This window comes from Phaethon aethereus (assembly GCF_964289735.1).
Source record: "Phaethon aethereus genome assembly, chromosome: 5".
Lineage (NCBI taxonomy): Eukaryota > Metazoa > Chordata > Aves > Phaethontiformes > Phaethontidae > Phaethon > Phaethon aethereus.
The window spans coordinates 3729792-3743654 of NC_138579.1; the positions used below are offsets into that span (position 1 = coordinate 3729792).

The 13863-nt window shown below is 45.6% G+C and overlaps 1 protein-coding gene across 1 annotated transcript in view; it reads right to left on the reverse strand.

The window, feature by feature from the left end:
- NIN (ninein) overlaps positions 1-13863 on the reverse strand; it is a gene marked incomplete at its 3' end in the record, with an annotated part of 58092 nt that overhangs the window by 14153 nt on the left and 30076 nt on the right. Inside the window, exons 13-23 of the mRNA XM_082000801.1 lie at positions 12815-12968; positions 12368-12489; positions 9213-9739; positions 6391-8466; positions 5045-5170; positions 4351-4420; positions 3164-3379; positions 2657-2770; positions 1536-1658; positions 876-989; positions 9-155 (exon numbers count right to left, since the gene is read on the reverse strand). Of these exons, the coding sequence (XP_081856927.1) occupies positions 9-155; positions 876-989; positions 1536-1658; positions 2657-2770; positions 3164-3379; positions 4351-4420; positions 5045-5170; positions 6391-8466; positions 9213-9739; positions 12368-12489; positions 12815-12968 (3789 nt within the window). The remainder of the gene's footprint in view (positions 1-8; positions 156-875; positions 990-1535; positions 1659-2656; positions 2771-3163; positions 3380-4350; positions 4421-5044; positions 5171-6390; positions 8467-9212; positions 9740-12367; positions 12490-12814; positions 12969-13863) is intronic.

Consider the following 13863-nt stretch of genomic DNA (forward strand, 5'->3'; position numbering starts at 1 on the left):
TCCGTTACCTTTTCATTGGCATTCTGCAGCTGCTTGTGTAAAGACACCACTTCTTGTTTAAGAGTTTCCCTCTCCTGTTGCGTCACCTGTAAGTCCGATTTTAGTCGGGACATTTGAAGGTTGGTATTTTGCAGCGTTTCATCTAGGCTCTGAACCTGTAACAAGCCAGAACACAGCTTGGCATTCGCTGGACCAAGATTTCTTGTAACCTTGGTCTGCTAGGATGTGTATGTACCACATACCACACATATTTAGGATCTTTGATGGAAGGAGTGAAGCAGTTATAATGCCGACACCTCCCTTTAAAAATGCTGAATGATTTTCTGACTTTCTGTTCCAAATTAGTAGCCATCCACTTTAAATACAGCCACGCTATTGCATTCAAGAGAGACGCATCTTCCACCCCCAAATATCGATTGTGATATGCTGGGAAGAGAAGATTTCTCTTGAATTATTTATTCTTCCTGGCAGCCCCTGGCCAAGAAGGAAGCCGAAGCGTAATGAGCCAAGCAGACAGCCGTTCGTTCCCCTCCCCTGCCTGCTGAGAGACGAGCCGCTGCCAGAAGAGCGGGGAGCAACAGCAGAGTCTCTGCAGCGTTTTCGGAATAACTGAGCAGAATGAATTGGCAAAAGAAACTTGGCTGTAGATGCAAAACAACATAGCTTATTCTCGGGGGGGAAAGTCCCTCATGGCATGTAACATGTTTCCTCTTGTCCTTTAAGGACGTCACTTTGAAAGCCCATCAAAGCAGCCATTCTTAGCTGCGTGACGTCTTTGCACGCATTAGAAGAGGGCTGCTTTTCATGAAAAAAGCACTACAGGAGATTATACAAACGCTTTCGATCTAGGGCTATAACAAAAATCACTATTATACCTTTTCTTGTGAAATTGTGAGCTGTGTTTTCAGTGTCTGACTCTGCTGTTCCCAGGACTTCTGTTCCTGCTTCAAGCTACCAATTGCATTCTCTAAGCAGCTTACTTTAGCTACCTGAAATAAGATTACATTGGTAAGCCCAACTCATTCAGGATTTTCTTTAACTCAATTTGACTTTGAGAGTTAAGCTAGAGGGAGTTACAGCTATGCAAAGACAACGCAGGAGTCCAAAAAACCCCCCAGCTCCCAGCCCAAATCTCTCCACACAACGGGATCGTTATTTATAGGGTGCATATTAGCTACACTGCTCGAGTTCAGAGTTACATTATTGTTAGAGTTGTAATAGAAGTGCAAGAACACTGTCCTCCTTGTCCTGCTGCAGTATTTATATCCAGACCTCTGTTCCTTGCAATGTTTGGAATTTTCTACATAATCAAATTACAGTAAAGCTGTGCTCCAGAATTTAAGCTTTCTCTTTAAGACCAGCTAGGAAAAAAAGCAGTGGCAATTAAGCCTTTACCTAGCTTGAAGGTAAGACCAAAAAAAAAAACCAAACCTAAAGTAGTTTTACGGGTTAGGGTGATACAGATAGTGATACAAGAATTTTAAGAGCCCTTTACAGCATGTAGGTAGCGATGTGGATTTGCAGTTCTTTCTTACCTTATCAATACATCTGTTTAATTCCTCACTCAGGGCTTCCTTTTCTTTCTGTAGCTTTTCATTTTTAGTAATTAAGCTCGATACTTCATTTTGAAGGTCAGAGAGATCAGGACATCTGGGCAGCTGTGGAAAACAAACCCCACACAGTTGCATTTCTGTGCTGGTGCAGAACTTTGCATGCGAGTGTCACACACAGCTTTCTCTTCTCCTCCCGGCCAAGTATCCCACTCCGGATAGAGTGGGAGATAGAGGAGCATCGCTAAGGATTCCCAATTGCCCTGTGATCCTCACATTTGCTTTAAGGCTGGTATTTCTCTGCCTCCCCTGTGACAGGGGAAAAAATACTGTACTGCTGATTTCTGATCCTTTTCCCATTTGACACAGCACTTTCACTTAATACTCTGCCTTCTCCTCTGCTCTTCTGTCTTTGCTCACTCAATCTTCTGCCTTTAATTACACCCAAGCCACAATCCACTCTTTACTGAATAGGCCTCATCTGCTTTTGCTTTTTAAGACCATTATCTATCCTGAGCATTGGGTGCATCAAATGAGTGCTTTATACTGTAAAGAAAATTACTCTGTGGAGCCCTAATCAGGAGAGCTAACTCATTTGTAGTCTTCATTATCTATGTTTATTAGCATATATTTACAGCCAATTGAACCATGCTCATACAGGCGCTAACCAAGCCCTCCAGGAAATCATCCTCAGAAGTTGTGAGATGTCAAAGTCTCCAGATGGGTTTAGCAATAGGAATTCTCTCCTAGAGGACAAGCTGGAAGAGACTGGTCCTTACCTGGAGCTATATGGGTATCACCAGTTACACAGGAAAATGTTCCTCTGCCTATCCCATCTGTACAAACAAGAAAAGCCCTGTCTATTCCTTGATTAGAGCTTTAAATCTTTCTCTTCACTGTTGAAGCCTGTCTTTGTAGATCCACTACTCTGGAAGACCTTTGAACAATTGTGCATTGTACCCAGAAACTCTTTCAAGAGGATTTATATTCCCCTACTGTTACGACCTTTCTTTAGGGAAATTAACTGTTTCCAACTCGGGCAAGAGAGCAGGGCACATGAAGAGACAGCCAGCATTACCTGATGGCACTCAAACAGCACGCCATACCTGTTTTGTCTTTTCGAGTTCCTGCTTGAGGATATGGTTCTCCTGCTCCAATACATGAGCTTGAACCTTCATTTCTGACAGCTCCATCTCCAAGGAAGACACCATATTTGATGACTGCAAAAAGTAAAAGGCTCAGATGTCAACTTAGGAGACACACAGATTAACAAAGGTTAAGCAGAGGATGCTGCTGCCAGTGACATGGGTTAGAGCTGGGACGGCACTGGACTGAACGGAACAGGCACGCTGGAAAACACAGGTAAACATTTAGCATCACTAAGCTCCATTTTCAAGACAAACCTGCACACTTCTACCTTGCTGCTTATGGCCGTTGCCATGCTTTCCTTCCACCCCCGCTGCCACACGCATGCACATTTCCAGCTAGTAACTTAGGAAAGCTCAGCTTTGAAAGCCCACGCACAGCTCAAGAAAGAGATGCTAATTCCATAGCACTGGGGCATTCCTAAAAGTTCAATTTTTAATACTGTTAGAGACAGCGTGATCCCATACCTTTACTTTGGAGTTTTCCAGTTCCTCTTTCAGCACCAGTCTCTCCTTTTCCCATTCCTCCAGGGTACATTTTCCTGCTTCCCTTTCCTTTTGCTTGAGCACCCTTGCCAGCTGTTGATTAAGATCCTGCACATCTGCTTGATTTTTGGAGTTCCTCTGGCTCAGTTCTGTATTTTCAGAGTCCAGCTGCTGGTTTCTGGTCTTCAGATCTGCTACCTGAATCGGCACAGCAGTGTCAGTTATGACTGCTTCTACACTGGGGATGAGATTTTTAAAATATTTCCTTTCTGTTAAGATGATTAAAAGAACTGACAAGTGTCACTCCAGTTCAACGGTGACTCTGAACAGCGGGGCACAGCTGTTGACTGTACTCTGTGTAACAGTCGTGATGCCAGCAGCACTGCTTGCTTTATTTCCCTGTAGCTGTTCAACTTGCTTCATGCCCGAATTTTAGGCTAAATCAAGTAGAACCATATTTAGGAGTAGGAATCCTCCTGGATGGCCTGTTGCATGCATGGTCAGCCTCACAAACTGTTATTTCTCATAACTGGCCTCAATTATAGCCGTTACAATATCAGTCATCTGACACACCACTCTCTTCCTCCTTCCCTTTGCCAGGCTGATGTATATTTTGAGGGTTACGCTGGTGAGCTAGTAGATTATTCGGAGCAAGTAGAATTTTACTAAGCAACACTAAGAGGGACGTGAATGTAAGAGCTACTTAAACCTTCTACTTTGCCTTAACAAACCATCCTTAAAATACAAGTAGCAGTCTCACGGATATAAGCAAAGGGTCACGGCTGGCAGCATTCCTAGACCCAGCTAGCTGGGAAATAAGTAGAGGCTGAGTCACATAACCTCTATTTCCCATGGGCTACTGCGCAGCATTACCCACAAAGACTACAAAAGAAAGATTTTAACTTTTATCTTTCTATTAAATAAACTTTCCAAGCTGACTATGGAAAGTGCTCTCAAGTCTGTAAGCTAGATAGTTACAGTAGCGTTGCAGCTGTCTTCCAATGAGGTCAAACAAGCCCCATATCAATCCTGAAGAGTTAGCGAGAACAGTTTGCAAAAAGTTTAAATGTATATAATGGCCATTTTCTACTGCCTTTGTGACCATGTAAGGAACAGCTTTTATACAGTGATGACTTCCACAGAGAAGGTTATGGGCTCAGTCTGTATACCTGTTTTTTCAGGTTGTCAACCATCTTCTGTACAGCCACTTTCTCTTTTCTCACAGCCTCTATCTTTTGCCTAAGGAAAAAAATGAAAGCTCATTAACATTAGGGTCACTTGCTAATACACAGACCTACAAGAATGGTCTGCGTTTTGACATCACCAGAAATGGTAATTCTGGATATTTATATATATTTATCACTGTTTTGCATAGGCTTGGCTAGTGCTCAGTTCCTCAAGGTACCCGTGTAGTTCTCTTCTAGAAGGGAAGAATACTCCCAGGATCATGGATGGTTATCCATTTGCAAAAGACCAAATCGCTGAAATACTCTGTCACACTGTACCTCTTTCTGCCTTTTCTAAGGCCACACCAGCCCAACAAGCTCTGCCTTAGCTGAAGCAAGAAGAAATGCATCAGGTCAGCTCATAAGTAGGTCCTGTGTTTTTATGTGTTACTGGGTCATCTGAACTCCTACAGTTAAGCCCCTGCTTTGGCAGGACAAGCTGGGGCAGGTGAAAAAGATGAGGAATAGACTGTCAACCAGCTGGATTTCCAATGGCACCATGAAATAAGCCCATTTCAAGTTTTGGAGAATATCTAGCACATGAAGGAGCTTTGAGAGAAGGGATGTCACCATTGCGTCTGCACTGCAGCGAGAGCCCGAAGGCAGACACGTGGTACACACCCTGTTGAATTCTTACCGCATTTCTTCTCGGGATCCATTTAGCTCCCTCAGTTTCAGGCTGGAAGCACTACCTTCCTCATTTAATAAAGTCACTTCGTTTTTCAGAATAGCATTTTCTTCTCTGAGCTTCTCGGCTTCACATCTGTGGCAGAGACACGAGACAAGTGAAAACTGTTTCTGTATATTGTCTAGGTCCACGTGGAAAAAAATTACTAAAAGCTTAAAGCTACCTGTAATATTTCAAAGCAAAGCTACAATTGACTTATTTTATGTATGAAGAGTATATGGAATTTACATTTCATTTAGTAAGAGCGCTTCCCAGATCAGAGAAAAAGGGGCTTTTTTGTGCATGTTTTTGTACAGCTGAAGTTAGTTAAAATCTAAGATACTTAGTAAAAGTTTCCCACTAATATATTATACCTTTCAGTCCTAAAGTTACAAATAACTTTATTAACAATTAAACAGCTTAATGCCACGATATGCAGACTGCTAGGAGAGCGAGCCGTTTCCCCAGCTCTTTCTAGAGTCCGGTAGGCTGGGAACAGCAGTGTTGGAAAGTGCCTTTTCTGTCCTGAGGTGACTGTAGAGAAATAACTCAGCCATGGTGTAATACCTGAAAGAACAATTTCCTTCTGGGAGCTGGTGCGGAACAATCATTAAGAACAATAATTAATAATTAGACTTTATGGCCTCCAAAAAAATCCTTGCTGAAATACAGCAGGTAAAAACAAGTAAGTAACCTATTATGGTCTCTGTGTTATAATGGTATTTACCATATCACACACCTGATGGATGCCTAACACTGAGTGCTCCTGCTGGGAAAACAAAAAAGTTACCATACTTCTCTAGTATTAACTTAAATATTGAGAAAAAGTGAAGCGCTTTTAGCATTCCAAGTAACATTCAGTACTAGAAGGGAGCAAACCGAGTGACGAGGCGATATTAGTAAAAGGTAAAAGCATTCTGGAAGGGTTACCATAGTATTTTTGGACATAAAAATACAGGAGTTTCTGATGTACCATCAACTACACGCCGCGAAGGTGACTACATCCACGGACAGAACGGCTGGCAGCTTGCTCCTGTTTTACCATTCATGTTAGGTCACCGTCAGAGAGGAGTAAGTCACACACATTTATTTCAACCGTCGTTATCCATGATTAAACAGCCTGCTTGCTAGGAGTTAGAGTCCAAGGCACTGTTTTCTAATCAAAGTTAAACTACAGTGGTTAATGCAGCAGCCACACGGCAGGCAGGCAGGCGGCTACGAAGCGATGAGTGGGACGCTAGGTTAGTTTCTAAGCGGCACGTTTGATTACCGTGGGGCCGGCACATTTCCCACAAAGTTTTGCAAGCGTACGTTACCTCAGAAGACCAACTTTTTGCTGCAGCTCGGTGCACGTGCTTTGCAAGCAGTGCGTCACTGTATTCCTCTCCTCTCTCTCTTTGTGGAAACGCGTGGCGTTTGGGTTAACCAGAGCAGCAACTTTCTCCTTCAGCTTTCTGTCGGGCTCTTGCAGCTCCCTCTTTTCCACCGACATTTCTTTCACCGTGCTGTCGCTTTGGGCATGCTTGTCTTGCTGACCTGTAAATGCACCGGCGTGTTCTTCCGGCTTCCCAGGCTGGCATCGCGGTCTTAACTTGTCACTGCGTGCATCTGGGTTTCCTTGTGCGTCTTGTTCTTGGACATCTTCCAAGTCTTTAACTTTTTGGAGGAACTGTGTGTTGTCCTCTCTGAGCTTAATACTTTGCAGTTTACTTTCTTCTAGTTTGCAATGAAGGCTTCTCAGCTTACGCAGGTTGTCTTCTAGCACTTGATTTTTTTCAACTAGCTCTATCATTTCAGATTTCAGATCCTCATTTTCTACTTGAATTTCTTCTTGTAGTGACAGAAGTTTAGCCTGTGCCATTGATCTGTCTTCTAACTCTTCAACCCTTTTCCAAAGCTGAGCTATTACGCTTTTCAGGTCACCATTTGTTGACCCAGGAGCATGATCAAGCTGGAGAGAGGCTTCACTCAGTTCTTCAGCCTTCTCAAGCTCAACCTGCAGCTTCAAAGCATCAGAAACAAATCCTTTATTTCGGGAAGTTATTCTGTGATTTAGCAGATGAACCTTCTGCTGTTTAATATCATTGCGCAGCATTTTTGGTCTGGCTACTCTCTCAAGAGTTTTCTCAAGCTCTCTCCTTTTTTGCAGCAGAGGTCCCCGAGGAAGCAGCTCTTGATTCTTGTCACAGTCCTGACTGCCATCGCCTTCCAGTGCTGCTTTACTTCCTGGCGTCTGACACACCTGCACCTCAAGCCCACGGCCGCCTGCTCTGGCTTTCACATACGCTTTCTCCAAATCTGAATCAACGTCGGTCATTTCTTCCAGGTCTGTAGTATCAGCCTCCAAAACCAGAAGACCATTCGAACCTGTTCCCTTGTCTGCATCTTTACCATCGCTGGGCAACCCTTCAAAAATGGGATCCGCTTCATCTGGTGGCTGAGATGGTTCTGAGCCGGAGTCGGAGCAGCCAGGACTGGGAGGTCGCGCCGGCTCCCGCTCCACAGCTTGCAACCTGTGTTGCAGCCAGACAATCTCAGCAGCCATTCGGACATTTTCCTTCACAGCTTGCTCGTGCACTTTCTGCAGATGGAAGAGGACATCCGCATCCTCGCCCAGAGGTGCCATACCAGAGCAAGAAGCAATTTTGCTCTTTGCTTTTGCATACTCATTTTCCAGGACCCTATAGTGATTTTGTAGTGCGGAAAAACTATGGGTCTCCCACTGCAGTGTCTGTATTTTCCCTTGAAGGTTTGAGATTTCCAAACTCATCTCGGCCTTCTCTGTTTCTGCTCTTATACAAATGTCTTTGTTTAAACTCTCCAAAGCAAGAAGTTTGGAATTGAGGTCTTCTTTCTCTTGCTTATATTCACTGTCAAGCCTCTCCAGCTTTTGCCTAACCAGCTTCCCATTTTCCTCTACCACGGATATACGCTCTTCTTTGGTCTTTAGCTCTTTTTTGTGGTCATTTTGGAGTTGCGTTATTTTATCATTCAGCTTTTTCTCTTTCTTCTCCGCAGCATTCCTCAGGTCTCGCAGCTCCTTCTGAAGCTGCTCTCTCTCACACACAAGCTTGTTGACTTCTTCCTTGAAGTTTTTCTCCAGGAGATCTTTCTCCTGGGTCAGGGCACAAGAAACGGCCTTTTCATTTGCCAGACTTTCCTTCAGTTGTTCGTGAGCTTCAGCAACCTCTTGAGCAATTTCATCCTTTTCAAACTCCCACTGAGATTTCTCCTCTTTTTGCTGTTCGGCAAGTTCATGCAACTCTCGCTGGTAACGTCCCTCAAGATTTTGGATTGTTTCTTCGTATTTACTCACAAGTGTTTGTGTGTCGACAGAAAACTGAGTTTCTGCATGAGATGCTCTTCTGTTATAGTCACTTTCCATTTTTTTCCTAAACATGGTTAACATAATATATTACTAAACTCTGGGCTAACCTCAGAAAGATATTCAAATGTCTTTGTAGGCTGAATAAAACAAGCTGAAAATTTACTTTTTCACTAAGTTTTAGATGAAGTACTATTTGACAGGTGTTTCTGAGAGCCAAAGTTAAATTTGAAGCAGTTTGTTGAAGCTTCAAAAATAAAAACCTAATTGCCTTGGAAAAGTGTAACTCATGAAATGTCCTCAGAAAAGGTTTTATGTACAATATATGCCCTTCTATTCTTGTGATCAGATTTGTGGGGGCAGATGTTCTTACCCCCATCTCTCCCTGTCACCCCAGGACGGTTTCAATTTCTTTTGACACTCAATCCTGGCTAAAAGCATTTACCAGCCATCCCTTTACTTCTTCAGGAAAGAACAACTCTGAAAACCCAAATGCTTTAAAAGTACAAAGCAGGGATTTGTAAAGCACAGGGATCCTGAACAGAGCCCAAATCGCGTCTGGTTATGCTTTAACACTATTGTTGCCTCTGGGTGAGCTAAATCAATATAAATATCTGCTTGAGAAAGGTCAGAAGAAAAAGCCCCTGGATAGCAGCCCAGTGTTCTGGAATAAAGCAGGTAACAGCGCTGTGCAACTGGTACGCTTGAATTCAGCATCAGGAGTCACTTCCATACTAGGTTCACCTTGGTCACCACGCCAAGCCATCAAGATCAGCGTGCACCACTACCGTCCCTGCCAGCGATGACACTCACCTTTCCTCCTCCAGGTCCTGCTCGTGCTTCCTCAGCAGCTCTTGTTGGAGCTCTTCCTTCTCCAGGGCATGCACCTCCACCATCCTTTTCAGCTGCTCATGAAAGCCACGTTCCAGCTCTCCCTTCTCTTCCTGCAGTGTCTGCACTAAAACTCTCATCTTTTCTTCCACCCAGACACCATTTTGAATCAGTTCTTCCCGTTCTTGGCTAAACTTCTCGTTTACCTGCTCCAGTCTGGCTCTAACGTCTTCTTCGTGCTCCTGCCTCAATAGTTCTTGCAGATTGGCTTTTTCCTCATCGAAACGCATTTGTAATTTGTTTTTCTCATCCTTGTATTTACAGTTGAGCTTTTCCTGCTGTTCTCTGAGCACTGCTGCCTCTCCTTGCAGCTCTGCAATTTGATTTTTAAGGCCAGTTATTTGCTCTTCCATGACATGCATCTCTTCAGTGCACTTCTTCCTCATACCCTCTTGTTCTTTCTCACAGTGGATTTTTGTCTCATCTAGCTGCTTTTCATAACGGCTCACCTACAAAAAGAAAACCAGACTGGTTTGCTTTCTACATAACGTTCTACACAGATGTTTTCTCTACATTTCTGTATTATATATTTCCGTATATTCTATAGAATATTTTGATTTACACATTAGCATCTTGTCTTGATTTCTCCTGCAAAGAATGCTAAAGTGCCCAGCTTAATTTCTTATGGGGATAAAGATGGTTATTTTGTAGAAGCCAGTGAAACTCATGCTTCTCCATTCAGTGAATTTGTGAAAAAAACAGAGAAGCCACTAACAACTTCTAAGCCCTAAGTCAGTTTTGCAAATTGCAAGTGGACGCTATTTCACTGATTACTTTTTCAAAATCTTCCCCAAATAAGGAGGCAGATGAGACCTTTCCTTTCAAAAGGGTTGGGGTTTTTCTGGTTTGTGTTGGGATTTTTGGGGGGAAGTGTTTGCTCTATTTTTTTTCCCCACACACAAGTGTTGTGAGACAGACACTTAAGGAAAAATAATGGTTTGAGGGCAGTATTTTATCAGTTCCCTCTTCCCACTCCCATCCCAGCTCATCACACCACCGTTCCAGCGTTACTCTGTATGTGAAATGGTGTCCAACAAAGCCAACGCCAGCGGCTCCAGGACGGACTCGCCGCTGGCCAAGGCCGAGCCCGTCAGCGATGGTGGCAGCGCCGCTGGGGAATGGAGTGAAGAAGGGGAAAAAAACCCAGCAGGCAGCATTTGCAGCCGGAGAGAGGAGTGAGGATGTGTGAGAGGAGCAGCCCCGCAGCCCCCGGCCCAGAGCAGGAGGGGCAGGAGGGCTCCGGGCGCCGGAGCAGAGGGTCCCCGGCAGCCCCCGGGGAAGCCCCCGGGGAGGCCGGCTGTGCCCCTGCGGCCATGGAGCCCCACGGGGGAGCAGATCTGCACCCGCACCCGGGGAGGGCCCCACGCCGGGGCAGGGGGATGCCCGAAGGAGGCCGTGACCCCGTGGGCAGCCCGCGCTGGGGCCGGCTCCTGGCAGGGCCTGTGGCCCCGTGGGGAGCCAGGAACAGCCCGTTCCTGAAGGACGGCACCCGTGGGAGACCCAGGCTGGAGCAGCCTGTTCCTGAAGGACGGCACCCGTGGGAGACCCAGGCTGGAGCAGCCTGTTCCTGAAGGACGGCACCCGTGGGGGACCCAGGCTGGAGCAGCCTGTTCCTGAAGGACGGCACCCGTGGGGGACCCAGGCTGGAGCAGCCTGTTCCTGAAGGACGGCACCCGTGGGGGACCCAGGCTGGAGCAGCCTGTTCCTGAAGGACGGCACCCATGGGGGACCCAGGCTGGAGCAGCTCGTGAAGAACTGCAGCCCGTGGGAAGGACTCACGCTGGAGAAATCCATGGAGGACTGTCTCCTGTGGGAGGGACCCCAGGCTGGAGCAGGGCAGAGTGCGAGGAGTCCTGTCCCTGAGGAGGAAGGAGCAGCAGACAAGGTCCATTCCCCATTCCCCGTACCCCTGCGCTGCTCAGGGGGAGGAGGGAGAGAAATCGGGAGTGAAGCTGAGCCTGGGAAGAAGGGGGGGGGGGGGAAGGTGTTTTAAGATTTAGTCTTGTTTCTCATTATCCTGCTCTGATTTTGATTGGCAATAACTTAAACTAATTTCCCCAAGTTGAGTCTGTTTTGCCCGTGACAATAACTGCTGACTGATCTCTCCCTGCCCTTATCTCAACCCACAAGCTTCTCGTTATATTTTCTCTCCCCTGTCCAGCTGAGGAGGGGAGGGATAGAGCAGCCTTGGTGGGCACCAGGCATCCAGCCCAGGTCAGCCCACCACAGAATAGATTATAGTTCTATAACAATTATAATTATAGAGCCATCTCTCATCCGGAGGCAAACACTTGTCTGATGGATGCGGCAGAAGCCTGATGGGACCCCCAATTTCGTGTCCTGCACTGACTCCCGCAGAACAAGCCTGGCCATCTCTACACCAATGGACCTCACCTGCAGAGCAAGGCAGGTCTTACTTGCTCGGAAACGCCGTGACCCTGATGGGATGCTAGCGTAAGCTGCCGGTGGGTGTTGTGCTGTGCCCAAAGCTGTGCCAGCTCACCCTAAACACCGGGGACAAGTACTGGAGTGGAGCTGCCCCAGCCTCGGAAGCCCATCCAGACCCAGGCTGCCTCCACATAGAGCCAATGGAGATATTTCTGCACGTGTGGCAAGATTAATCTGCAGAAGGACACCCAGAAAATGGGGAGCTGACTGCCCACTTTCAGTAGCACAGGTATTGCAACAGCAGAATTTCCACACTCCCACGGCACAGGTCGCGTTTCAGTGCCAGCAGACGACTTTTAGCGATGCACACTCCTTTCTGACCCACAATTATCCCACGCCAGCGGGGATGAAGTGGCTAATTCCAATGCAGCAGGCTTTCAAGACAGGAGACGCAATACTGCCTCGGAAAGGCTTGCTGCCCTCGCGTTAGCTGGTGGGCGGCACGTGGATCTATTGCTGGCCCTCTCCGTCACGCAGCAACGTGCAGAAGGAGCAGAGGAGGTAGAGGTTTAGAGTCACAGAAATGTTATAATTTGACCAGGAATAAAAAGTCCTTCTCCAAGACCATCCCACTTGTATGAAGAGGCTGGAAAAATTGTAAAGTTTTGTTTTAAGTAAAAGTAGCTTACTGTGTCTTCAAGCTCCTCTTTGAGATGATGTAGATCCCTGTGATGTTGCTCCTTCATTTGTTCAATAGCCATTTCTGCCTCTATGCTCATATTTAGCGGGTTGCAGTCTTCTGAACCAAGTCCTTTAAAAATAATAATGATATAGGTATTCTTGAAGCCCAAAGAGATACATTCTCAACAGAATTATTTAATCAATTCAAATTTGTTTAGGCAGCTACTTGCAGCTCTCAAATTCCCATCACACACACAGATCAGAAACTGCAAACATCGATTTCAGCTTTGAGTACAGTACAGCAGCCGGATTCCACTTAACGTTAAATAGCAAAAGAGAGGTGGCGTTTGAGCCTCGCTGTGAAGGTTTGGGAAAGTTTTTATGTAACTGCCTCTAAGATGTTCTCACCAATACCCACAAACACACAAGCTGGTCGTACAGGAGATGTGCTTTACCTTGGTCAGGCTCAATACCGCTATTGCCATGACCTTTCATATCCAGGTCAAACTCTTCCGACAGTGAATTTTTCAGCGAAGGCCTGAGCACTTTGCCTTGGGCACGGTACTCCTCCAGCTCCGAGTGCAGCTCATCTATCTGGTCTTGCAGCTCCTGAGAGGGGGGCAAAAAGAAGCCTGAATGAAAGCAACCAAGGCAGCTGAGCATCTGTACATCAACACACTCCCACGAGTTATTTAGGAGGGAATTACAGTAGGCAAAGACTTGTCAATAATCCTGCCATCATGCCACAGTTAGTCATCCTCCTGTCAGCAAAACAAGACCCTTCTCCAGGTTCCAACCTCTGCAAGTAACAGATATGTTTCTCACTAAAAGAGCAGAAGCTTCTTCAGACTGACAGCCTGGCTATATCCTGCCTCTAAAGTATCCTCCAGGACTTCTCTTCTTATTCCTTCTTCCTACGACCTTTTTTGAAACAGCAGGTTAAGAATGTTCTCAAACAGTCGAGAAATACCTCCTCAGACACCATCTACTTGCAAAATCAAATCAGAAGCAAGAGATCAAGTTAGGAAAGAGATATTCTCATTATTGCATCTACCATCTGGTGCTTCTGTCTGCTTGCCAGTGGAATATCCCGAGCGTTTGTGCCAAAGGCCATGCGCTCAGCTCAACGAACAGCGTTTATTGAGGAAAATGAATCCCTGAGTGTGTAAACACACAATTCTGCAGATTGGAAAGGTTCAGAAAGTGAACTTTGAATACTGATTCATATCTGACAGTACGAAAAAAAAAAAAAATTGATTGCATATTCAAGCAACTTATTATAAAGAAGTATCAATTCAGCATATATTTCTAGAAAATTTTTGCCTTTAGACTGCAATTTCCTATCAGAGCTACCGTGCAGTTTCAGACTGACAGCCTTTTGCCAATGAAAAGGATCCTTTATTCAATGAAAAGGATCACGTGGAACAGATGAGCTGAATGCTGGTAACCATTGTGGTCATCAGAGGGGAGCTATGTAAACAGATACTTGCAGGCCCACCTTCAA